This window comes from Garra rufa, chromosome 11 (assembly GCF_049309525.1).
Source record: "Garra rufa chromosome 11, GarRuf1.0, whole genome shotgun sequence".
Classification (NCBI taxonomy): Eukaryota; Metazoa; Chordata; class Actinopteri; order Cypriniformes; family Cyprinidae; genus Garra; species Garra rufa.
The window spans coordinates 8,959,717-8,986,654 of record NC_133371.1 but is presented as its reverse complement, the minus strand read 5'-3'; the positions used below and the strand labels follow the sequence as shown (position 1 = coordinate 8,986,654).

The 26,938-nt window shown below is 37.3% G+C and overlaps 1 protein-coding gene across 2 annotated transcripts in view; it reads left to right on the top strand.

Moving 5' to 3' along the window:
* The window catches only part of sphkap (SPHK1 interactor, AKAP domain containing), a 74,376-nt gene that overhangs the window by 44,310 nt on the left and 3,128 nt on the right, over nt 1-26,938 (top strand). The window contains exons 4-11 of one of the 2 annotated variants that reach the window (XM_073850676.1): nt 61-120; nt 514-651; nt 748-1,006; nt 2,350-5,728; nt 6,447-6,623; nt 12,229-12,312; nt 12,743-12,789; nt 23,628-23,812. In XM_073850676.1, coding sequence (XP_073706777.1) covers nt 61-120; nt 514-651; nt 748-1,006; nt 2,350-5,728; nt 6,447-6,623; nt 12,229-12,312; nt 12,743-12,789; nt 23,628-23,812 — 4,329 coding nt within the window. The remainder of the gene's footprint in view (nt 1-60; nt 121-513; nt 652-747; nt 1,007-2,349; nt 5,729-6,446; nt 6,624-12,228; nt 12,313-12,742; nt 12,790-23,627; nt 23,813-26,938) is intronic. The other variant, XM_073850677.1, reaches the window with a different exon arrangement.

Here is a 26,938-nt window from a genome sequence, read left to right as displayed (position 1 = left end):
CAGATACTTCACTTTTCAGGTATGTGCTTATTTCTCTAAGCTCAGCCTCTCTTTTCGCAGATCTGCTTCGTAAACCTGGACAGACATACCCCTGATCGGCATGACGACAGCTACATTAAGGTGAAAAATTCTCCTTCCTTTATTTCAAGATGTGCATGATGCAAAAGTAATGGGCTTGATTCTCAGGCAATGCATATACTGCTAAAAAAAACAGGTTGCTTTGGAAAAGCATCTTTAAAAACGTTTAACTATCACTAATAATAGGCTAGTGTTTTCTCATTTCCAGTTGACCTTTTCATTAATATCCAAATAAATATCGTCCACCCTCTCATTTCCAATTCATTTAAAGTTAATAACAAATAGATGAATGTCTTTCATCATTTCCTAAGCGTACGACATAAACAATGTTTCGTCTAATTAAAAGGGAAATTAGAAACAATACAACTGACCAAGATAATGTGAGCAAAGACCCACATTTATGTGACTTGAATATTAGCATAAATTTCCCCACAGAAACTGGCCTCAGTGTGCCCAGAGCTGCCACGGTTAATTGAGTCTCTCGGAGTGCGGCAACCCAAAGAAAATGAGATTCTGCTTCTCAGCAGCCTAGAGTCACCGGACTCCTGCCAGCATGACCCCAGCCACCCACAGGTAAGTTATGAATATAGACCGGAACATCTGACATAATTTCACCGCTTACAGTCTGTGTGGTTGAACTGTGTTTGTGATTATGTATGTGAATCTCAGAGCCACAGAACAGCGGATGTCTGTCTGGTGCATTGTTCCTGTGGGCGCCACCCTGCCCAAACCAATAGTGTCATTTTTGAGATCAACAAATTCCTGATTGGACTACAGTCAGGGCAGGAGAGGCAGAGGCATGGCCGATTGGCTGGTCAGCGGGCTGCTGAAGATGACACCAACCGTTCTGTTTCATCCATCGAAGAAGACTTCCTCACTGCCTCTGAACAGCTTGGGGAAGACAGCGAGGATGACCCATTCAGAAATGGTAAACAGTCCATACATCTACCAGTCCACCCAGAAATCCAGTTCATCTGTCCATCCAGATCAGTCAGAAACCTCATCCAAAGTCAATATCTGATCTTCTGTATGGTATTTTCTATGTCCTTGTTGCACAGAAAATGCAACTTCAGTGCAGCTCTGGCACTTTCATTGCATCTTCCCTCCTGTCCACCTTGTGAATGGGGAGAAAATTGCTTGAATTATGGCTGAATGAGCATTCTGTGAGCCTGCTTCGATAAGAGTGGCCCTGTTTCTAGCACTTTTCGGGAGTGTTTCCACCCTTAGGCTATTTCTTAGTTTAGTAACACAATGTAGCCCTAGTCACTACGGATGAGATTATGGTTTTCAAAACAATTTGGGCATGTCACATAAATTTGCATCTATAAAAAGCAAAGCCTTTAGTTTTGCCTTTGGGAATAATTTGGATTTCAACTTTTGTCTGGGTTGTGTTGGTTATAATATTCTTATTCGGATCTGCAATCTGCTATACTTATTTAGATACAAAGTAACCAAGCAACAGCATGGATGCATCAGAACATACAGCAGTGAAACAATTAATTCTCTTCAGTATATGTTAATGAGTAAGTGTATGATAGAGAAAGAGGGACAAACAGAAAGAGTTGCAAAACATTTTATATGAAGGTTGTTTTTACAAATATGTCATGGAAGACTCCCTAACATAGAAGCACTGTCCCCAAAATGTCTTGTGCATTTCCATTGTGCATGTCTGAAAGCTTGTTTGTCGTGCATTGTTCTGTGCCCCTGCTTTGGCCTCTAACAGTAAGCCAATCCCCTGAATGTCTACATGTTATGATACTTGCCTCAAGTCTAATATTAAAGAGACAAGATACACTGCGATAATCTATAATTAATCTCTCATATGAAATTAGAAGTAACACTGTGTGAAGGTTATGCTCTCCTCAAAGGCAATGTAATATTCATAATCAGATCACCCCAGATAGAGATCTGCGTTTGTACGGTCTTTGTTATGGAAAAGGAAAATGGATACACACACAACAGAGTGGTATGAATAGGTCTGACTGGACTCACTCTAACCTAGCTATAACAATTTGAAGTAGCAAGCAACAGGAGAGGATAAATCTGGACACGTTTTACTTCCTTTCTCAGTTTTGTCCCGGCTGTCTTTCTGTTACTAATTTCTTACTTGTCCTATAAATGGGCATCATTCACATGTGCTTTGAATTTGACTATTTGTGTAGGATTATGAAGTCATTTTCAGAGGTCTGGCTTTAATCTATTTTCTCTCTCTCTCTGTGTGCCCCTCACCCCGTTCCTCGCCAACCCTGCCAAATGTCTTTCTTTCTGCAGATCCTGAGATTTCTATCATGCCTCAGTCAGTTAAGGTGTTGAGTGCAGCCCACGCTCAAAGAAGGAATGAAATAGAAAGAGAGGACAGTGAAGACTCGGAGACCCTCTGCACCTCGTCTAACTCCCAAAAGCTTTCAAGAACATATTCCGCCCCCTCAAGAGGCCCACCTGCTACGCCAAATAAAGTCAGTCGTCACACCAGCGAGTCAGCTGGTCACTATGCCACTAATCTGGCTGAGTCAGTCCTGCAGGATGCTTTTATTCACTTGTCACAGGACGAACCTTCTTTTGTCACGGAGGCAGCTGTAAGTGTGTCCACCACCTCGCAGCACTCAAGTGAAGTAAGCCATTCTACTGAAGTGCCACTGAGGGCACGAGCCTGCTCTTTTGAACTTCCTAAAATTGTGATAGTCCAGAGTCCTGACAACAGTGAGGAGGTAACAGAGTGGCCGGATGCGCAGTCACATGGTGCATCAGAGCAAGATAAAGTAAACAGAGCCAAAACAAAGCATGGTAGTCACCCCCAGCACAACTCGTCAATTGGACACGCCACTAAACCAGTGGAAATAGCTTTGGCATGTGCTGCGAGTGTCATCGGTACCATTACCACCCCTCAGGTCACAGAACAACTGACACTGGACTCAGGAGAAGAAGATGAGTGTGAGGGTGAAGAAGAAGAGAGTGAGACCGAACAAGGGGAGTATTCGTTTTCCTCTGCAGTATGTGGAATGTCTCAGGTTGCTGGAGCCGTAGCCGCGGTAGATCTAGCAGACGACTCTGGGGATAATGAAGACTCAACAGACATGTACTCTGCCTCTGTGGGACTTCTGTCAGTTGCCCAAGCATCAACTGCAGTGCCTCTCCACTGTAGCATTGCAGAGGGCACCAGCGTTGAGGCTTTCAGAGCCAATGTGGCTGAGGTTCTCCTCAGGGAAGCTTCAGCTGTACTTACCCACAAACAAAGCTACTCAAGCATTGCTAACTTCCTTGAGACCACACATAACAAGATAGTGGATGGCATCACAAACCCAAGAAGGCCTTATCAGGAACAACAGGATCTTGATAACTTCACCCAGGAAATATCAGATAATATCTTTCAGTATGCCCTTGAGAAGGCCGAGAAGAGAAAAGAGCTTGAGGGTCCTGGAAAAGACGCCCCAAACATTGAGGGTTTCCTCTTGGATTGTGTGAATAATTTGCTATTTGATGTCTTATGTGTAACATCAAAGAAAATCAGTGACATTTCAAAATGTAATATGGGATCATATGACGGGCAAGAAGGCAGCATAAGCTTTAGGGAGTATGAGGCTGATACCAAGTCTGGCAGAGAAGCATTGAGCCAATTACAGCATTTGATTGAGCCAAGCCAGACTTACAATCATGGTGAGAGGCGAAGCAGTGTGGAGAAGTTGTCTGCTCTCATAGGGAAAAGAGAGAGAGAGCAAAAGCACATACAGGAGGAGAAAGAAAGTGAGACAAAACTGAAAGAACCCTACAGACTCACTCTGAACAGGGTGACTGCCACTATGGTCAAAGAGCAATCTGACTTGCAAGCACAGCTTGGCAGGAGTGACAAGAACGGAGACTCTGTGCTCCCTTCAGCTGAAAGCTCACCACTTCACATGCCACGAGGGAGGGCAGGAGGAGAGAGCGAGATCAGGCAGCAATCTCTATTGTCCTCTTCAGGAGCACTTGTGGCTCTTAAAATGGATTCATATGAGCCCAAAACTCCTGTCACATGCTTCGCTGAAGACTTGGCGACCACAGTGGTCTCCATGGCTACAGAGCTGGCAGCGATATGCCTGGAGAACTCGAGCGGAAAGCAGCCATGGTTCTGCGCCTTAAAGGGTGGTTCGGAAGGTCCAGAGGGGCTGCTTCTGCCTTGTCGCACAGCTGCAGCCCTCCGCCGGAAAGAGACACAAAATGGCACCGCAGTCACCAAGAAACACAGACCTCCACGTCTCAGTGAAATCAAACGTAAAACCGAAGAACAACCTGAACTCATGGAGCGCCTGGTCAACCGCGTCGTGGATGAAACTGTCAATCTAGACGAACCTACACCCTCTGATCCATTTGCACTCTTTGCATCAGAGGTCACAGCCAGGATAATGAACTGTCCAGAATTGAGCGTGGTTGACACTTCCAAATCTGGACAGTCTTCTCGCAGTCGCCTACAGTGTGAAAGATGGAGCAGCAGGGGGAAAGCGTCAAGCTACGAGAGCATTCCAGAGGAGGACGCAGATCCCTCCGGAACATCAAACACTTTGGGACCGGGAAATAGGCTTGGGCACAATTTAAGCAGAGGTAGCTCTATCTCCAAGCAGTCCAGCTGTGAGAGCATTACGGATGAGTTCTCTCGGTTCATGGTGAACCAGATGGAGACAGAGGGTCGAGGGTTTGACCTTCTGCTGGACTACTATGCTGGAAAAAATGCCAGCAGCATCCTTGCTGCAGCTGTTCAGCAAGCTGCCAGTAAAAAAAATGGACACCTCAATGTGCGCACATCATCTTGTCTCTCTAAGCAGTCTAGCACTGAGAGTATCACCGAGGAGTTTTATCGCTTCATGCTGAAAGACATGGACAAAGAGAACAAGGACTACAATATGACCAAGACCAAAGAGTGGAGTAATAGCCTATTACCCCCGTCCCCCAGAACCCCATTTTGTATCCGTCAGTCTTCTGTTCCTGACAGGCGATCCTCAGATTCCAGACTAACTGTAAACTCACCCATCAAGGCCAATTCATTCGATGGCTTTGCCCGAAATGTACACGGGGACTCGCTCAACATTTATCCAACCAACTCTGTGTCATCAACAGGACTCTGCAAGTCTGATTCCTGCTTGTATAAACGTGGCCAAACGGACCAAATCACAGACATGCTGATTCACGAAACCTGGGCCAGCTCTATCGAGTCTCTAATGCGCAAGAATAAAATAATTGCAGAGCCCTCAGAGGACAGTGTGGAGCTCGATTCAGCAGACTCACAGCCACATGTACAGCTCTTTGCTAACCGTCTAGCGGCAGACATCGTAGAGAGTGGCAAATCCCTGCTTGGAGGCCAACAGGATGGCGTTGTGGCTGCTTGTCAGCCACAAGTTCCAGTTGGAGAAAGGAGACATGGCTTTAAACATTCTCGTCGTGAAAATGGTGTAAACCGGCCAAGTGTAGAGCATCAGGAGAATAGCGGTAGCTCTCACAGTTCGTCCTGTATGAGGCAAGCGTGGCGTGGACAGAGGGAGGTACCCTTGATTCACATTGAACCAGATCAAAGAGAAGAGGCCTCAGAAGACAGGGGAAGGGTTGGGCCCAACCACAGAGAAGCATCGCATCAGGTCCAGCTACAAAGTGGCAAAGAGAGTGAGACAGCGACCAAAAGCAGGTACAGTCTACAAAAAAAAACCTCACATCCTTTATTCAGAGGTTAAGCCTCTTATTACTGTAAGAAGGAAGGACTACAGAAATATAAAAGGTGTCATGAATTGCATTTTTCTTAAATTGTATACTGCCCTGAATTTACCGTGCAAGTTGGTGGGCCAAAGACGGGATGATGAAGTAGGCATTGATCTGTGTCTGCACAGGCAGTTTTGTGCTGATGCATTAATCTTTATTACGTAATACAGAGACAAAAGTACAAAATTAGTTGCTTTGGCACCTTGGTTTCAATAAAAGCTGTTTTTTGGACTAACAACTTAGTGTTTTTCTATAATACAGTTATATGTCGAAATACCATGGAGAATTGTCAATTCATGACTCTTTTTCAGAAGTTTACACAACACAAAAATGTGACAATTTTGCTTCATGTGTTGTCACACAAAAACAAAACCTCACATCTCTAAAAAGTGGATTCTCCTCATTTTGGCGTAGTTTCTTACAGTGCTTAAAAAAAGAGAGAAATATAGATTGATTTTTCCTTTTCTTGACCCAATCTCTGGACACTGAAAGATACTTTGGGGGAAGTTAGCAGTTTAAATTTAAAAAGGAAAGCACTTTTTCATAGAAGAAAAAACTCAGCTGCTGCCTGAGGATCAGTCGTCAGGTAGAATTACTGGCTTATTGTGACACTGCAGTTTTGCCGTGTGTCCTCTTTCCCCCCTCAGCAGTGACAAAGACAGGGCCTCCTCAGTGGCCACAGCGCCCTCTGCAGATGTGGAGGTGGAGCGACGCTCTCTCAGCGCTAGCAGTGAGGAAAGTGGCTCAGGCAGCTGGGCCCAGATTGCCCCTGAAGACGACCCCCAGGAGGAGACCACCAGTAGCTTTATCCAGCTAAGCGAGGGGTCAGTCTTCCAGTAGACCATCATGCCTTGCTGGACAGTGTGGCTTCTCCATTTGGCTTTTCATTAATGTGCTAGATGCAAAACAGCGCTGGGCACGTCCAGAATGCAGTGTAGCGCCTATATGCGAGCCTGCTTCCCTCATCTTTACAGCAGCGATTGATTCATTTAGAGCTCCGGCGAGAGTTAAGAGTTAAAGCATTTACTTTGCCCTCACTGCATTACTAATGTAACAGTTTTTAAACATCTTAATCGATACTAATGTGATGTGGCTTGTGTGATTAGTCCTCAGTCTTTAAAGTCTGTAGCAGTTGCCCTTAATTCACCTTATAGCACACAAATGCACACGCATAGTGATACAGATTCAGACATAATGACTTGAAGAGACATGCATATACAGAGTAATAAATATAAGAAAATTGCCTACTAGACGTTTATGTCATTCCTGTTATGCAGTACTATTTGAGCTCTGTAAATTAAACAAAAAATGATTAGGTGATGTAATTTATAGTTACCAGACTCAGTACTGCATAATTCATTTTAACTAAATTATATACACAATGGCAAGAAAATGATTCAAGGATTTCTAACAGAACAGAAGGGTGGAAATATAGCCAGTTTAGAGTTAGCTTACATGAGGCTGTCAGCTTTGTTCAATTGGATGTATTTCTTAATCATCTTTTGAAATCCTGATTTTTTTAAAGTACTAATTTTAACAAGATTTGGACTGTTTTATTAACCAACATCAAATCCTTTGTTAATACAAGTGTTTTCCCACAAAATGTAATGTCACTTCTTGGAAGATTATATCTTAAAGAACCTTATTTTTTTAGTGGGATAGGACAAAAGTGGAAACAGACAAAACAAAACTAACATAATTACTAAATTAAAAAAGTATTAACTGAACTGAAATAAAATTTGACCCTGGACCACAAAACCAGTCATAAGGGGCCTTTTTTTATATATAATTGAGATTTACATATCATCTGAAAGCTGAATAATTGAGATGTATGGCTTGTTAAGGACATAGATAAAACAAAACTAATAGTAATATTGGGATGAAAACATGAACATTTCACACTACCGTTCAAAAGTTTGGGGTCAGTACATTTTTTTTTTTTTTTTTTAAGAAATTAATACTTTTATTCACCAAGGATGTATTAAGTTAATAATTAAAAGTTTATTAAAAGTTAATAATAAATAATTTACATTGTTATAAAATATTTATATTTTAAATAAACACTTTTTAAACTTGTTATTCATGAAAGAATCCTGAAAAAAAATCACAGGTTCCAAAAAATATTTGGCAGCACAACTGTTGATATTATCCAACATTGATCATTCTAATAATAAATCAGCATATTAGAATGATTTCTGAAAGATCATCTGACACTTAAAGGAACACTCCACTTTTTTTGGAAATAGGCTCATTCTCCAACTCTCCCCGAGTTAATAAGTTGAGTTTTACCGTTTTGAAATCCATTCAGCCGTTCTCCTGTTCTGGCGATATCACTTTTAGCATAGCTTAGCATAGATCATTGAATCCTATTAGACCAATAGCATCGCGTTCAAAAATGACCAACGAGTTTCGATATTTGTCCTATTTAAAACTTGACTCTTCTGTAGTTATATTGAGTACTAAGACCGGTGGAAATGCAAAGCTTCAATTTTCTAGGCTGATAAGATTAGGAACTACACTCCCATTCCGGCGTAATAGTCAAGGAAGTTTGCTGCCGTAATATGGCCGAAGCAGGAGCAGTAATACCACGCAGCACATGTGCAAATGCTAAACTAGCTGGGAACTCATTTCTGATAATACTCCGCCTGCTTCGGCCTTATTACGGCAGCAAACTTCCTTGACTATTACGCCGGAATGGAAGTGTAGTTCCTAATCTTATCGGTCTAGAAACTCGCAGCTTTGCATTTCCACCGGTCTTAGTACACGATATAACTACAGAAGAGTTAAGTTTTAAATACAACAAATATGGAAACTCGTTGGTCATTTTTGAACACGATGCTATTGGTCTAATAGGATTCAATGATCTATGCTAAGCTATGCTAAAAGTGATATCGCCAGAACAGGAGAACGGCTGAATGGATTTCAAAACGGTAAAAATCAACTTATTAACTCGGGGGGAGTTGGAGAATGAGCCTATTTCCAAAAAAAGTGGAGTGTTCCTTTAAGACTGGAGTAACAACTGATAAAAATTCAGCTTTTCATCACAGGAATAAATTCTATTTTAAAGTATGTTAAAATAAAAAACATTATTTTATATTGTAAAAACATTTTGCAATATTACTGTTTTTTTCTGTATTTTTAATCAAATAAATGCAGCCTTGATGAGCATAAGAGACTTCTTTAAAGACTATTACAAGTCTTACTGACCCCAAACTTTTGAATGGTAATGCATGTCTTAATAAATTGCAGATTTTTCACCGTTTTTTTATTTACTTTTTTTATTTTACAGTTATTTACTTTCTTCTCTGCTTCTGCCTAGGTTTCCCATCTATGGTTTCTGTGGCTTCGGCCTCTTCGACTTCGGCTTTTTTTCACCATTTTTTTTTTTTTTTTTTTTTTTTTTTTTTACAGTTATTTACTTTCTTCTATAGGCCTACTTACTTTCTCTTTTGCAAATTGATGAAAACATGAGAGAAGTGTAAATCTAAAAAAATCAAAATATTGAGAAAAAAGCCTTTAAAGTTGAAGTTTTGTTAAAGTTGAAGTTGAAGCCAAATGAAGTTTTTAGCAATGCATATTACTAATCAAAAATTATGTTTTGATATATTTATGGTAGGAAATTTACAAAATATCTTTTATGAAAGAGAAAATCGATCATTTTGACCCATGCAGTGTATTTTTGGCTATTGCTACAAATACACTCATGCTACTTAAGACAGGTTTTGTGGTCCAGGTCACAAAAAAACAAAGTATTATTATTTCAATTACACACACACACCTATAAACACACTCTAAGCCAGTACTTGAGGTAATGTAACTCTCTGAAGTGAGAGAGATGCCATTTGCGAGTTCAGTCCAGTACAGCTGTGTGAGTTAACGGCTCTGACAGCATGACTGGAGGTCTTCACCCAAAGACTCCACAGCCAGTGCTTATAGTCCTGACAGGATGTACCTCACAGTGACAGGCAGGTGTCATATGTCACATCCTTTTGACTCTAGAACGAAAAGGACGTAATGGCTGTGTGAGTACCTCTTGCTGATTAAATCATGCCCAGCCTGCCACGCTCACCGAGGCTTCCTAACCTGTGCCAACCCAACGCCATCCTCACTTACCTGAGTCTGGGTATGCGGCCATTCGCCTCCATCTGGCTTTAACCCCCACTTCATTGTCTTTCCGCCCTGTCAGGGGGAAAGGTTACGCTCTGCTTGTTCATCCGGCTGTTGTCGGTACGGGCACAGGTGGCTCACGTTCATAGTCATTAGCTGGCAGTGAGTTGCCCACGATGCCCATGCTAATTAATCTCATGCCAGTGTTCATGCCTACTCGCTCTACTCCAAGCCCTGCTGCTGTCCACGGCTTAGTGATCATTGCTGAGACAATTAGTAGCTTTTGCATTGTTCGCACCCTTACAGAACCAACAAGAGGATGCGTAGAAAGAAAAAGTGTGGAATAATTAAGATTTATTATGTTGGTGAAAGAAGTCAGCATTGATTTGCTCAAAAAATACCGTAAAAACAGTAATACTGTGAAGTATTATTATAATTTAAAAGACCTGTTTGCTATTTGAATATATTTTAAAAAGTAATTTATTCCTGTGATGCAAATTGAATTTTCAGCATCTTGAGTGTCACATATGGAGACCCTAAAGGGACATGCTGTAAAGTAAACATGAAGTGTTTATCTGTGTGAGAGAAGTTTTGCAAGGGAATGCAAAAAATTGAACCCCAAATTTTTTTTCACCACCATGTCCCTTTAGGTATTCCATAGTCACATGATCTTTCAGCTTCAAGTAAGCTTTAATTTAAAAAAAGAAAGAAATTAATGCTTTTATTCAGCAAGGATGTGTTAAGTTGACCAAAAGTGACAGTAAAGACTTTTATAATTTTACTGTTTTTAATTCTGTTTCAAATAAATGTTGTCCTTTTGAACTTTCAGGAAAGAATACCTTACCAAAAAAAAAAAAGTATACTTCAAGTTTATGTTATTAAGTATACTTAAGTAATGTTCAAGTATATTTTAAGTATACTTTATGTAGTAAGTATAAAAATATCAGTGTACTAGTAGTATACTTTTAAGTGTACTATTTCAATACTCATTGAGACTAAATTGGCCCACTTTCTAGTACATAAAAGTTTACTTTAAGTATAACAGTAGTAAACTTTGAGTACACAACTAGTTTACATCTATGTTTTCAGTTTGTACTGCAAGTATACTAAAAGTGAACTTATAGGTATACTGATAGTTTACTAATTAAATACTTTTATGCATTTTTAGTGCACTTTATTTTTAGTATAGTCTCAGTAAACTACTAGTTTAGCAGATTTATACTGCAAGTATACTTGTAGGTTTTCTTTTAGTGAACTTTAAATCATACTTTAAGTATAATATTGTGTCCTATTAGGTAATAATTAGTATACATTTTGTTATATGAATATCTGAACAAAACATCAAAAGAAAGAACAGGGTATCTGCTTGTAAACAAAAACATTTTAGTCGAGCTTCACGCTTTCTTTTATTATAAACACTTATATGTGGGTATGTTTCATAAATAAAAAAAAATACATAAATAAACAACATTTTAAACAAAAAGCTAAAAAAAAGATAATCAAAACGTAGATGGAGTTGATCAACACCTCAAAGCTTGACAGTCATTATTACCTCTTCATGGATCGACATTTTATTCCATAACGTGACATAGTTTTCCATATCTAGGTTTTATGTCTGACGATTGTGTTAGATTACATGTGGAAGCATCTGTTGTTTTGGTTTCTTCTTCACTTGTGTTTTGGAAATTCTGTTCAGAAGATGTATAACAGCGCCCCTAGCGTATAACAATGAAAACACAGATTCTCAGAGCACAAATATAGCTCAAAGTATATATCAAGTATACTTAAATGTCATTTTGAGGTTTATTTCTGAGAAGTATATAAAAAGTAGAATGAAAGTATACTTTTCTATTTTTATTTTAAAAGAAGTAACAGCACACTTGAATAAACTTATTTTTCGTAAGGGATCCTGAAAAATGCATTATGATTTCCACACAAATATTTAAACAGCAAAAATAGTTTTTAACAAATAAAAAATTATAAAAAAGCATTGTTTTGAGCAGTATGAGAATGATTACTAAAGGTTCACGTGACACTAAAGACTGGAGTAATGATGCTGAAAATTTAGCTTTGATCACAGGAATAAAATTATATTCTAAAATATATTCAAATACAAAACAATTTTTTAAAATTGTAATAATATTTAACAATATTGTTGTTTTTGATGCATTTTAATCAAATCAAGAAGCATCAAACCATTCAAAACATTCAAAAGTCATAATTATTCCACACTTCTGACTAGTGTATGTGTACACATTTATCTTTTTATGTGTGTGTGTGTGTGTGTGTGTGTGTGTGTGTGTGTGTGTGTGTGTGTTTCAGAAATGGGAACAGCAGTGCTTCTAGTCTGGGATTGGCAGACCTGGAGGGCTTTCTAGACTACTCCATCTCCAGCAACCTAATCAGGTATCCAACAGCAACACGCTAACCGCGGCACACTTAGAGAGACTTGCGCAGAGCAGCGGAGCTAATGGCTGTTAAGCGCTCATCCATAACCCAGAGCGCTGTCCAAATCCTTACATCTGCAGCACTCCTCGTGAGGATACAGCCACAGTTAGAGGACAAGAAATATGGGTCAAACTTGGATCACATTCTGTCATATTAGAGCGATAGTTTCTTCTACGAATATGCAAATGTGCTTAGATTACTGTGTCTGGGAATGGTCTCAAACATGGGCAGTTCTAATGGGTGCCAAAAGCCTTCAGTCATTTACTATTTTGAGCTCTTATTAGATGAGTGCAGTATAGTCATGGCTCCTGAAGGGCTCCATGAGGTGACTGGAACAAGGCCAGCATTGCTCTATACAGCATGATAATGATAGTGTCTCTGTTTGCAGTGAGGAGAGAGAGAGGAAGGCGTCACACTGTCAGGATCAGATGGACGGTGAGTGATATGTCCTCTACATGCACACATACATATTCGAATGAAAATGGCTCATCGCTGGAACTGTGTTTGGAATTAAAAAGAAATCATGCTCTCGCTCTTCACACTTCTGCGCTAATGTATTCAGTCTGAAGCCGTTTGCGTTTCTCATTTTCTGGCAGCCTGATCTTTTATATAAATGTTGCATGTTCTTCTCGAAAGTGAACTTCATGTTATTTCTCTGCGAATGAGGATTTTGAGATTTTTTTTAAGAGGCACCAGAGGCTCACTTGGAGCCCTAGATGAGATACTTTTTCAATTTCAGTTGTTCTTTATGCAAATGTGATACTCTCTAAAACTTGATTTCGGAAGTTATTGAATGTAATTATTCAAATCCACTTGGCTCTGAAATCTGAGGGGGCAGCGTGAGTGGGCGTAACGCTTCTGAGACTGAAGTTACATGTTGGACTGCTAAAGCAAACAACCATTGCAATAGGCTGTGTGATTAATCGAAATAAAACCAACATCGCAAAATGGCTTAGTTAGATTATCAGTTCATTTGTTTTTGAATTTAAAATGAAATAAGCAGAAATGAGAAAACGGTTCCTTTATTCGTTTTTTCATTTGTTCAGAAAACGTAAAAACAAAATTTCGGCTCAATTTTTAATCTTTTGTTTCACAGGTAGAAAACGGATAAACTAAAAAAAATTGTTTTCCACTTGTGGGCGATTACAAGACGCCCCTTTACGCCGATTGGGCAACCAAATCTGGACAGGTGCCATCCATTGTTCGTTCAACAAAATAAAAGACCATTATTTATTTATTTTCATTCTTTTGCAGTTTTTTAAAACTACAAACATACAAGTGCAATAACATTAATTACCAAAATATAATAAACTAAGTCAAAAATAATAATAATAAAATAGGAAAAGAATAAGAAAATCACATGTACATAAGAAGTACAAATAGTTTAATTTTTACTGTATATCATAGCCACAGGAACGTTTCATTTTGCCAGGATTTAAGTTATTATAAGCGTGCACAGCCTAGATGCTTAAGTACAATGTTGATATCAGCTAGATAATTAATAATGCTTTGAAAAGTCGGTGATTCACGGTGTTCGGTCATTCAACGATTGAATTACTTGCCCTCCGCCCTACCATCGTTTTTGATTGAAATATTATATAGAAATATTTTTTAAAGAAATAATATCAAGGTAGTACAGCGACAATCGTCTGCTTCATACAGCATGAGCAACAGCGTATGAGACGAGTGATCCAGCGAGATGATTGACACGACCACAATGATGATTGTCCCGCTGAACTATCGATATTATTTCTATAAAAATGATTTCTTTATAAAATTTCTATTAAAAACTACACTGGGGCGGTGGGCAAGTAATTTAACACCAACACCGACTTTTCAAGCCTAAGCGTAATTTAACTAGTTGTTTATCAGCATTTTATTTTATAATATTATATATTATTATATATAATAATATTTTATTTTATTTGATTTTATCAGCATCTAGGCTGTGCACATTTATAATAGCTGGCAAAGCTGTCAAAATGAAACTTTCCTGTGGCTATGATATATAGGTCTACAGTACAGTAAAAATTAAATTCTCCACCTGAGTACCTTCAGTCGATTTGCTTTACAGTATTTGCACTTACCATCTCTAGTCCAAAACTGAGCATGTCTAAAAGAAAAATTATGACTGCTGTGTATTTACACTTGGCTGAACATTGATCCGTTCTTCTTTGCACTGTCAGATTTAAAAAATAAAACATGCAGATTAATATTTATGAAACGAGATAGGTTGAACAGAAGAAAGCCATCATCATGTGTTGAAACAAAAATATAATATCTATTTTTACTTATTTTAATAGAAACAGGTATAGCAACCTGTATTCGTTAAAAGAAACAAGAAATAACGCGACAACCTGTGAATTATTTTAAAGCCTGAAAATCTTTTGTTTGCATAATTTGTAACGATTAATGTTATTATCCTTGTATGTTCGTTGTTTCAAAGACTGCAATTATGATGAATGAAAATAAATAAATAATGGTCTTTTATTTTGTTGAATGAACAATGGATGGCACCTGTCCAGATTTGGTTGACCAATCGGCGGAAAGGGGCGTCTTGTAATCGCCCACAAGTGGAAAACGAATTTTGAAGTCCTTTATCAGTTTTCTACCCATGAAACAAAAAAAACGAAAAATCGAGTCGAAATTTCGTTTTTTCGTTTTCTGAACAAATGAAAAAAACGAATATAGGAACTGTTTTCTCATTTCTGCTTATTTCGTTTTAAATTCAAAAACAAATGAACACAAAGTACACGGACCATCAGGCTGCAACTGAATTTTAGAGTGAACCTTTTTTTAGTATCTCACAATGACTCAGGCCCTGTTTACACTTGGTTTTGTTCAGTCATATCACAAATACACAAGGGATACCTTCTTATTTACGGTTGAAGTCAAAAGTTACATCCAGCTTGCAGAATCTGCAAAATGTGAATTACTTGACCAAAATAAGAGGGATCATACAAAACACGTTTTTTTTTTTATTTATTTAGTACCAACCTGAATAAGATATTTCACATAAAAGATTACTACATATAGTCCTCAAGAGAAAATAATAGTTGAATTTATAAAAAATTACCCTGTTCAAAAGTTTACATACACTTGATTCTTAATACTGTGTTCTTACCTGAATGATTTTTTAGTGATAGTTGTTCATAAGTCTCTTGTTTGTCCTGAACACTTAAACCACCCTTCTGTTTTTTTTTTTAGCATTTTTGTGTATTTGAACCCTTTCCAGCAATGACTGTATGATTTTGAGATCCATCTTTTCACACTGAGGACAACTGAGGGACTCATATGCAACTATTACAGAAGGTTCAAACTCTCACTGATGCTCCAGAAGGAACAACTATGCTTGAATTTGAAGATCAGGGCAAATTTAACTAATTTTGTCTTCTGGGTAACATGTAAGTATCTTCTGTAGCCTCTGAAGGGCAGTACTAAATAAAATAAAAAACATGATATTTAGGGAAAATAAGAAAAATGTACACATCTTCATTATGTTCAAAAGTTTTCACCCCTGGCTCTTAATGCATATTTTTTTTTCCTTGTGGAGCATCAGTGAGTTTTTGTAGCTTCTGTAATAGTTGCATATGAGTCCCTCAGTTGTCCTCAGTGTGAAAAGATGGATCTCAAAAGGTTCAAATACACAAAAATAGAATTTGTGAGACGTGAAGGATTTTTCTAAAGAACAGCAGCGGGTTTAACTGTTCAGGACAAACAAGGGACTCGTGAACAGCTATCACTAAACAAAAAAACACAGCTGTGGATCATTCGGGTAACAACACAGTATAAATAATCAAGTGTATGTAAACATTTGAATGGGGTGATTTGTATAAATTCAGCTATTTTTTCTTGTGCACTATATGTAAATCTCTTTTATGTGAAATATCTTACTCAGGTCAGAACTAAATAAAAAATAACACTTTTATTTTGTATAATCCCTCTTACTTTGCTCAAATAATTAACATTTTGCAGATTCTGCAAACTTTTGACCTCAGCATATTCTTTCTAGTGGTCTAAGAATAGCCCACTGAAAACCCACATATGTTAACCTCTGATCTAAATAGCCTATTGGATGTTTGTGTCTTACTAACATGCTACAAATCATTATGAGAGTGATATATCCTCTTTTATCTTTTATTGATCGTCTTAGTTTTTACTGTTCTGCCTTAAATTATGCAGTGCAGCTCTGAGTGCTCAGGCTTTGGCAAAGGCAAAGCATTAGACTCATTGCACGTGTTCGTTGTTTGATTTTCCAAGCATCAGCAATGAAACTTACAGTACCTCACACATGCTAATTGATTAAAATAGTCTTCCTTAGTATAATTTTAAAGATTGCAAGCACAAATATGGCACTGTACAGCCCTGTTGTGGTTCCTCTGATTCTTCTCATGACCTTGATGTATTGTTCTCTCTGATGTTTGTTTCATTGCCCTTTAATCTTTGACCTCCTCTATCTGAGTAACATCTACAGTACAGTACATGTGCATTGCTTGCCCTCTGCCCCTCATCGCTCAGTGTGCTTCTAGTCTTTGGCAGACGGATAGGCGCTCTTAAGCAGAGAGAGAGAGAAATCCACAGAGACTTTTGTTCACATGCAGACTCATTCACATGCAGAAGAAACAAAAGAGACGTTCAGACACAGGAGCTGACAGGCGAAGCATCATCCTGCTGGGAGAAAGATGGAGGAATGAGGAGAGGGTGTTAAAATGGGAAGATGTGTGATAGAACAAGAAAACAGGATAGCTTAATTTTGGAACAGATCTTGATGTTTTCAGAGTGCTGGGGAGGAGCATAGATATATCATGATGACTGAGGCAAAGAAAAAGTTGTGAAGTGTGAATTGCTTTTAAAAAGAAGCTAAAAAACAAGAAAAATGTTGTAACTCCAGAAAAGTGGAGGGAGAGAAGATTAGCCTATCGTTCCTCAAACACAATAGGTTTTAGCAGTGAGACGGTGGGCTGTCTGAATGGTTAAGCTCCTCTTTATTTCCCATGAGCTCTTTTTTATTCGCACTGATCCACATTTAAATAGAACAGTGGATCTTAAAGTAAAGGTCTCGACTCGCAATAGATGTTGGCTTTTGACTTTATAATGTGAATTTAAAATGCACAAGTACTAGTGGTGTAAATCAGACATTTCATCAGAATATGATCTGACATTAATTTTGTTAGCCAGATACAATTTGCCGATACTTCAAGACATCCCACGATTTGATTTGATTCATTGCTCTGTAATTGATATATGTGACCTTGGTCTACAAAATCAGTCTTGTAGCAATAGTCAAAAATACACTGTAGGCCTATGGGTCAAAATGATCGATTTTTCTTTTATGCCAGAAATCATTAGGAAATTAAGTAAAGATCATGTTTCATGAAGATATTTCCTACCGTAAATATATCGAAATGTATTTTTTGATCAGTAATATGCATTGCTAAGAACTTCATTTGGACAACTTTGTTCTGTACTTCGACCAAATATTGTCCTATCTTAACAAACCACACATCAATGGAATGCTAATTTATTCAGCTTTCAGTCAAATTTACTCTTATGACTGGTTTTTCCAGGGTCACATATGTGATCCTTCCAACATGTCCTTCAACCAATACGCCTGTATAGGTCATTTGTCAAATCCCTGAAATACAACCCATCGGAGCGTTTACTAAATTTGCACCCTTATGGACAACAGGACACTTTCATATTTATTTATTTGCGTCATAATTCGGGTTTTGTGTAGCTCAATAGGTAATGCATTGTGGTACAATATTCAATCATGTGATCGTGGGTTCGATATGCACTCTGAATCACTTGCCTGATGCATAAATGCAAATGTAAAATGTTTTGGAAAACGGAAATGGGACAGATGGTGGGTAAGGGACCGTATAAAAACTCCACACATTGCATTTAAATAAACATACGTTTTAATTGGTCATGACAGTCATTTGTCATTTGAGGACTGACGCAACATGGGACTGTCATTTTTTTTTTTTTTTTTACAAAAATCATTAGGTTATTAAGTAAAGATCATGTTCCATGAAGACATTTTGTAAATTTCCTACCGCAAATATATCAAAACGTACTTTGCATGGCTAATAGTAATATGCATGGCTAAGAACTTCATTTGGTCAACTTTAAAGGCGATTTTCAATTTTCAATATTTAGATTTATTTTATTTTATTTTATTTTTTTGCACCCTCAGATTCCAGATTTTTAAATAGTTGTTTCACGGTCAAATATTGTCCTATCCTAACAAGCCATACATCAATGGAAAGCTTATTTTATTCAGCTTTAATGTTAAAGGATAACTATTGCCAAAATGCAACCTGGGCTGTTTTTTTTACTGTAAACAAGACAAACTTATATCTAAAAGCATAATTACAACAAACGAGCTGTTTTTGAGATTGACCGTGATTTCGTTTTGTGGTCAATGGCTGGTGAATGGGAGTACTAGGGGCATAACTTTGAGCACATCAAAATCGATATTTTTACAACACTAAGAAGGCTCGACACACCATTAAACTTTGCTCGAAGTATCGCCTGGGCTCTACACATGAACTCGAGCATTGAGAACATTGTTTGTGTACACAGAGTTTACTAAAAAGAAAGGTTTTGAACAACTCACTTTCACTGTTTGAGTTTCTGCTCTTGGCCGTCTTGCCAGTCAAGAGGTGTCGAATGCGAGGATGGATAGCTCCTAAAGCATATTTCCATATAAATGCACGGCTAATTCGTTGTTTTGTTAGAAGGGAAAAACAATATTAACCTTTTAGTTGTAAAAAGAGCCTCATATAAGCCTAACAGGGTGTCTACAGGTTTGACCAAGTTAAATTTAAGACATTTTAAGACTTTTTAATACCATTTTCAAACAAAATTTAAGACCAAATTGAAAGTCCCGCAAAAGTCTAGCACAAAACTATGAAGATATTTTAAATTATTATTTTATTTAACTGATTATTCTTGGGAATATTCAACAGAAAACACTATTCCAGAAGAAGAAATTATTTTCTATTCCATGACAAAGTCAAGGCTCTCACACACTTTGAAGCCAATGTAACAGTGTAACAAACACGGATTTTGAGTCATGGATCGGATCATTTTTCGGATCAGCAAAAAAAAAAAAAAAAGTTTGTTTTTTCCTAATTACTGAATGCTTACTTTAGGTAGGCTACTTCTCATCCACAGCAAAAACTACTATCTGAACTAAAGTTCAGTAACAAAACAAGAACAATTACACAAATGACAAGTGTAAATGAATACAACATAAAGTTAGTAATAAAATCAATAACACTAGTATTCAGGAGGGGAAATTTAATAATTAATTGTAAAATAACTAGTGTTTCTCACTGCAGGTATTTATAGGACGCTGTCTCTTTAAGGCCAAATGCCCAAACCGAATACTGGCACGCATCTCTTTCTCAGCTGTTTCGGTTCACTGAAGACATAAACGACTGTTAAACAGAATACCAAAACGGGTATTAAGACATGACTTGGTATGTACGTTTCCGTTCAAATAGCAGTTAAAGAGGAATCAATCTGTGTGAATCGCGCCGCGCGCCTCTCTCTCCTCTCTCTCTCTCTCTGCGCGTGCTCGCGCCAGTTGTGTGCGGCAACGTAAAAACATGTGCTAATTATAAACTTTTACTCTATGATGGTTAAACTTAACAGCTAATCTGCGATTCAAATGCGTGTAGTTGGGCGGAAACCCGCTAAATCTGGCAACACTGAGGCGTTGTCAAGCAACAGAACAGATTTAGAACCTGCGCAGGAGATTCTCCTCAAAACGATAAACTTTTCCTTTTCAAAGTGTAAAAAATTTAAGACCCTTGGATTTAGATTTAAGACAAATTAAGACATTTAAAGGCCTTATTTTAGGACAACGGAATTTAAGACTTTTTAAGACCAGGGCTGCCAACTTTTGAGTTCAGCTTGGAGTGAGAATTCCCACAGCAGTGTCTTTAGGGGGGTCCGGGGGCATGCTCCCCCGTAAGAAAATTTTGTACATTTTACAGTTAAATTCATCTATCTGGTGTACTTTGAGAGTTCACAATTCAGAGCTCCAATACAGTTTCAGTGTGAAAACTAAACAAAGAAAAAAGCTGGTGAATTGACTTGATCTTGAGGTTTAAAGGGGACTTAATCCTCTTATTAGTTGTGATATAGTGTCTCAGTCTATATTAGAATAAAAAATAATTTGAAAAAAGAATAATGATAATAATAATAATAATTTTATATTATTATTCCAACGACAGTAATATTGGAAAACAATTCTGTAAAGTAAATAAAAATGAGTATTTCACCAGTATGTTATTTTCTCTTATTCTACAGTAGGGGAATTACAATACTTTAGTTGTAATTTCTACACTTACAAGCACGGCCTAAAACTTTTTGCCATATCTGCCATTTTATTCATGATACAAGCGACATTTTTTGGTGATTTGAGAGAATTTACCAGCCATAAATATTTTTTTTTCTGGCAATGAAATGTTTTTGCAGTTAAAAAAATATTAATAAATTGAAAATTAGAACTAAACACTGCATTTTAAATCATGAAACAAAAAAGGTGCTACACACGTTCGCATGAGCAGTTTTTTTATTAAAATTTGGTCTGACTTCAGCATTGTGAAATTATTTGTTATTTTTAAATATATTTATAAAAATGTCATACTGTGTTTTTATTATAAAATGATGTAAAATAACTGTTGCAGTGCTGCAAAACTATTTACTTTTCTTGTGGTAAAAAGTTATGTGCAGTAAAAGAATTCCTAGATTTAGTCATTATAAATAATTGCAACTGCATTTAAAAAAAATATATATATATTTTGACACGAAAATTCAAATATTTTTCTTTAGTCTGCTGTTCTGAGAAATTATATTTTTCTCATATTCGAAAATTAATCCTTCATTCATGAGGGATTTATCACTCCCGAAATTCTGCTTCTTGTACCGGGTATACAGCTGTTAGCAGGACGAAAAACAAAACTTTTATTCAAATTCTAAACGGATTATACGTAGCCTTGGAGTGCGCAATAGCCCTTCATTGATAATCACTAAAACGTGTCGCTTCAGTTAATCGCAAAAGTCCTTTTATTATCAATGAACCGCTTATTTACAGTGAGAGTCCACAAGTGCAATCTGGCGTTTAGAGGTGAGTGAATTCAGAACGCAATGTAGCCAATCACAGGCGTTCTAGATCAACATAAATGTCTGTGATTGGCTACATTGCTCAGCGCTACGAAAACACGTTGTCTTTTGGCGATTTCCAGAGCACAAACACAAATACGCACTGGAGCTTTTGCCAAATCTGTTTAGCCAATATCTTATTATTAGTTTTAACTGAGGGTGCTTTTGACTGCGTGAGAAAATGGATGTGTGGCGTGAGAGCGTGTGAAAAGTGTCAATTGCGTGAGTCTCACGCTGAATGCGTGAGAGTTGGCAGCCCTGTTAAGACTTTTTAAGGATCCGCGGCCACCCTGCCTAATATTTCGTCCTATGGAGTCCATTCATTCGCATTCGGAGATCGACACTTCTTGAGTGGCAAGACGGCTGCGAGCGGAAACCCAAACAGTGAAAGTGAGTTGTTCAAAAACTTTCTTTTTAGTAAACTCTGTGTACACAAACAATGTTCTCAATGCTTGAGTTCATGTGTAGAGACCCAGGCGATACTTCGAGCGAAGTTTCATGGTGTGTCGAGTCTTCTTAGTGTTGTAAAAATATCGATTTTGATGCGCTCAAAGTTATGCCCCTAGTACTCCCGTTCACCGGCCATTGACCACAAAACGAAATCGCGGTCAATCTCAAAAACGGCTCGTTTGTCGTAATTATGCTTTTAGATATAAGTTTGTCTCGTTTACAGTAAAAAAACAGCCCAGGTTGCATTTTGGCAATAGTTATCCTTTAAGCTGATGTATAAATCGCAGTTTCCAAAAATTGACCCTTACTACATTGACCCTATACTATTGATATTATGTGCAGGGTTAGAAACATTAATTGAAATAAAAATAAATATTTTGCTGGTAATTACCAAGTAAACATTTATCGATTTTTATTTAGCTTATCTTGATGTACTAGAGTAAAACTATATAAAACTATGAAACTATATAGACATATTTACAACAAAAAAGGACAAAACAACAAAATTATTCAAAAAACGAATTTAAATGAAAATAAATTAAATGAAAATAAGAGACTATAATAGTATCTTCATGATATTAAAATAACACTAATTATGTGCCTATTTTATAATATGATGTACTTTTTATTAACTCACAAATGCAAGCAAAATATAACATGATCATTTAATTAAACTTGCTTATCGCATCAAAGCAATGATGATCTGATTCTTTTCTCTTTTTTTTCCTTTCTTCTGTTCTCTCTAAAATGTGCAAATCATTAGCAAATACACAGAAAGAGCTACTCCAACAAATAAAGGTTTTAAAAATCATGTTAATATCTCAGTGATACTAAAATAAGACTAAAAAGCTGAGTCATATTAGCCTGTATATACAAAATAATAAATTGAAGTAAAAAAAAGTGAAACAAAAAAGTTATGTGTATGAGGAAGCACAATTTATAATTCCGGTTTTACTCTGAAAATAAATCTAAACGAGTTGTGTTTCAAATTTGAGGTATACAAAAAATGAGCTTTCAGTAAGATTTTGATTAGGCCCAGTGCCAAGCGTTTCCACTAAATGAAATTCACTTTCTGTTATTTTCCTGTGTGGTCATTTTTGACTGCAAACAGTACACTTTTGACTGTTTTCAGGACCATTTAAACTTTTTTTAAATCATGTCCTTGAAGTAAAAAAAAGAATGTACACTACCATTCAAAAGGTTTTGTAATGTTTTTTTTAGAAGTCTGAAGTATCATGTGACTGGAGTAATGATGCTAAAAATTCAGCTTTGAAATCACAGGAATAAATTACATTTTAAAATGTATTCAAATAGAAAGTTATTTTAAATAGTGGAAATATTTCCAAATTGTACTGTTTTTGCTGTACTTTGAATCAAATAAATGCAGGCTTGGTGAGCACAAGAGATTCCTTTAAAAAAAACATTTCAAATCTTACTGTTCAAAAACTTTTGACAGGTAGTGTATTTAGTTGAAAAAATTATTGAACAGCACCAGAAGGTTAAAAGATGCATGTTTATCAGAGCTACCTTCCCTTTCCATCAGATTCTACTTGCAACATATTAGATCTATAGAAATCTATCTATCACACAGAGTAACATTCACAGAAGTGGCTGAAAGTGACCGGTCTGGTTTTGTCTCACAGAAGTCACATCTGGGCTGTCCACAGCCGGCAGCAGCTGTCAGCGGGAGCTCCTGGTGCTGAACTTTGACATGGATTCAGAGCATGTGGATGGAGAACTGAGAGCAGCCCTTCAGTGGATCGCCGCGTCTGAGCTCGGCGTACCGGCACTCTACTTCAGAAAGACTCAGGAGCACAATCTCGCTAAGGTGAGGACAAACGGTGGTTGTGCATTTGTTAGAATAATCAGGTCCAAGCAGAATCTGCACCTCATTAAAAAATGAAAATTTGATGTTTATCTGCTTACCCCCAGGGCATCCAAGATGTAGGTGACTTTGTTTCTTCAGTAGAACACAAACAAAGATTTTTTTTAAACTCAAACTGTTGCAGTCTGTCAGTCAAATAATGGCAGTCAATGGGACCCACGACTTTGAGAGTCAAAAAAACATACACGGACAAAACCAAATGAAACCCTGCGGCTCGTGACGATACATTGAGGACTTAACACACAAAACAATCGGTCTGTGCAAGAAACTGAACAGTATTTATATCATTTTTTTCTCTGATCCACCACAATGTCCAACTGTCCTGAGCGTGTTCACAACAGCCGGTGCCTGATGAAGAGCAAGCAACCATAACTTCAGTCAGGCTTAAAAGTTGGGAGTCTGTGAAAAGTCAACACTCCCAGATGAGTTTGCACAAGCAAACATAATCTTTTAGTTTTTAATCAGTTGCAACAATCAGGATAAGCGCAAGTAATTACCATTTTGAGTAGCCTTCGTACCCACAATCTCTCTGTGTAAACAATGAGTGACGTATACAAGCGACGGATCGCTTCCACTCATGCGTCTACTATGCCAAAACATGTTGACGCATCACGCTCCGGCTGTTGTGAACACGCTCAGGACAGTTGGACAGAGGTAAAAAATTACACAAATACTGTTCAGTTTCTTGCACAGACCGATTGTTTCGTGTGTTAAAGGGGTCATCAGTTGTCTATTTTCCACAAGTTCATATGATTCTTTAGGGTCTTAATGAAAAGTCTCTAATATACTTTGGTTAAAAAATCTCAATAGTAGTGTAAAAAAACACTCTTTTACCTTGTCAAAATCAGCTCTGCAAAATTTCAGCTCATTTTAAGACATGGCCCCTTTAAATGCCATCGAGCTCTGCTCACTCCACCCCTCTCTGGGATTATGTTTACTTTACCCACGTTTAGCTGCGTTTATCAGCAAAACTTACCAACAAGCACATTATTAAGAAAGGCCATTTGCAAAAATGCATAAAAAACCCTTAAACTCACTTCTGCTGTGGGTGAAGCTGCATCAGGAACGATTTGCAAGAAGATAGATGCATATGTAGATCGGGATTGGCGCTTTCCATTTAAAAACGAAAGTAGCGTTGTCCTCTGCGTCTTCAGCGGCTCAGATGTCGGGAGTAAATGACGACTGCTATGTTCATTATTACATCCAACAACAGAACACCTCAATCGCTCAATTAGAGTCTTCCTCTGCACCTGAGTCACACAATGAGGATCGTATTCGACTGTTTCAGCTCGGTGAGGGCGGGTCTAAGGTAAGATGCTCATGTCAATCAACTGTTTTGTCACACTGACAAAAAGCTGAGAATGAACTGATTTTAAAAAGGAGATATTACTTTTAAAGATTAAAAAAATATCACTGGGTGGATTTTTATCATTGTAGGGTGGTTGTATACACAAACTGCCAACACACATTGATGTTCAAACAACTTGGAAAAGTTAGTTTTGCACCCGATGACCCCTTTAAGTCCCCAATGCATCATCATAAGCCGCAGGGTTTAATTTGGTTTTGTCTATGTATGTTTTTTTGACTCCCAAAGTCATGGGTCCCATTGACTGCCATTATATGACTGACAGACTGCAACGTTTTTAAAAATCTTCGTTTGTGTTCTACTAAAGAAACAAAATCTCCTACATCTTGGATGCCCTGGGGGTAAGCAGATAAACATCAAATTTTCATTTTTGGATGAACTATCCCTTTAAGATCTTATTTTCCTACTTTTATTATAGTGTCAGCTAGCAATAAGAATTTAATACTCTGAGCTCTGGTAAACATTGCTTAAATTTTACAATATTTAAATTCATTCTGCAGAATCAGAATCAAGTTCTAACAACAGCTAACTTAAATAAACTGTGAAATCTATCTGGGTCTTTATTCTTACAGATAAAACACAGTAATGCACAGTAATGTTGCATTTTACAAATATAGAACAGTTCACATTCTATTCTGTTTTTAGAAAAATTAGGACGAAGTGTACAAAGGCAGTGTTTTGTGCACCGCAAAGGAATGAGCCCTTCGTCACTGTGCCCTTCAGCAAGGCTCCGGGGTGTAGAGCTGTTCAGTTTATAGTCCTAAAACCTGAAAAAGAATTAGCATGGATTCCCTCTGGAATTTCTAATGGCTTTTTAGAAAAGCAGTTTTCGATTTGTGAGGAAAATAAGGGTTGTGGTTAACATCACTTAAAGGGTTCATAAATTGGGAAATCAAATTTTCCTTGATTTTTTTGACATGCAAGAGGTCATTGTACTATAAAAAAAACTACTTTGTTAATCCAAAAACAGCTTTCAGATTTTGTCGCATTATATTACATTATTACAGTACACTGCTGTTCAAAAGTTTGGGATCAGTATTTTTAATATCATTTAAAGAAGTCTCTTATGCTCATCAAAGTTCAATTTATTTGATCAAAAATAGAGGGGAAAAGTAATATTATGAGATATTATTGCAATTTAAAATAACAGTTTTCTATTTTAATATACTTTAAAATGTCATTTCTTCCTGTGATGCAAAGCTACATTTTCATCAGCTATTACACTAGTCTTCAGTGTCACATGATCCTTCAGAAATCATTCCAATATGCTGATTTATAATCAATGTTGGAAACAGTTGTGCCGCTTAATATTTTTGGAACCAGCATTTATTTAAAATAGAAATCTTTTCTAACAAGTCTTTACTATCACTTTTTATCAATTTAAAACATCCTTGGTGAATAAGTTTTTAATTTTTTTTTTTTAAAGAAGAAAGAAATATGTACCATCCCCAAACTTTGAACAGTAGTGAATATTGTTATAACAGATTTCTATTTAAAATAAATGCTGTTCGTTTTAACATTTTATTTATCTAAAAATACTAAAACAAGTACCACAGGTTCCAAAAGAATTATTAAGCAGCACAACTGTTTCCAACATTGATAATAAATCAGCATATTAGAGTGAGTTCTGAAGGGATCATGTGACACTGAAGACTGGATTAATGAAAATTCACATAGGCTGTTTGTGTCTGAGCTTTATTTAT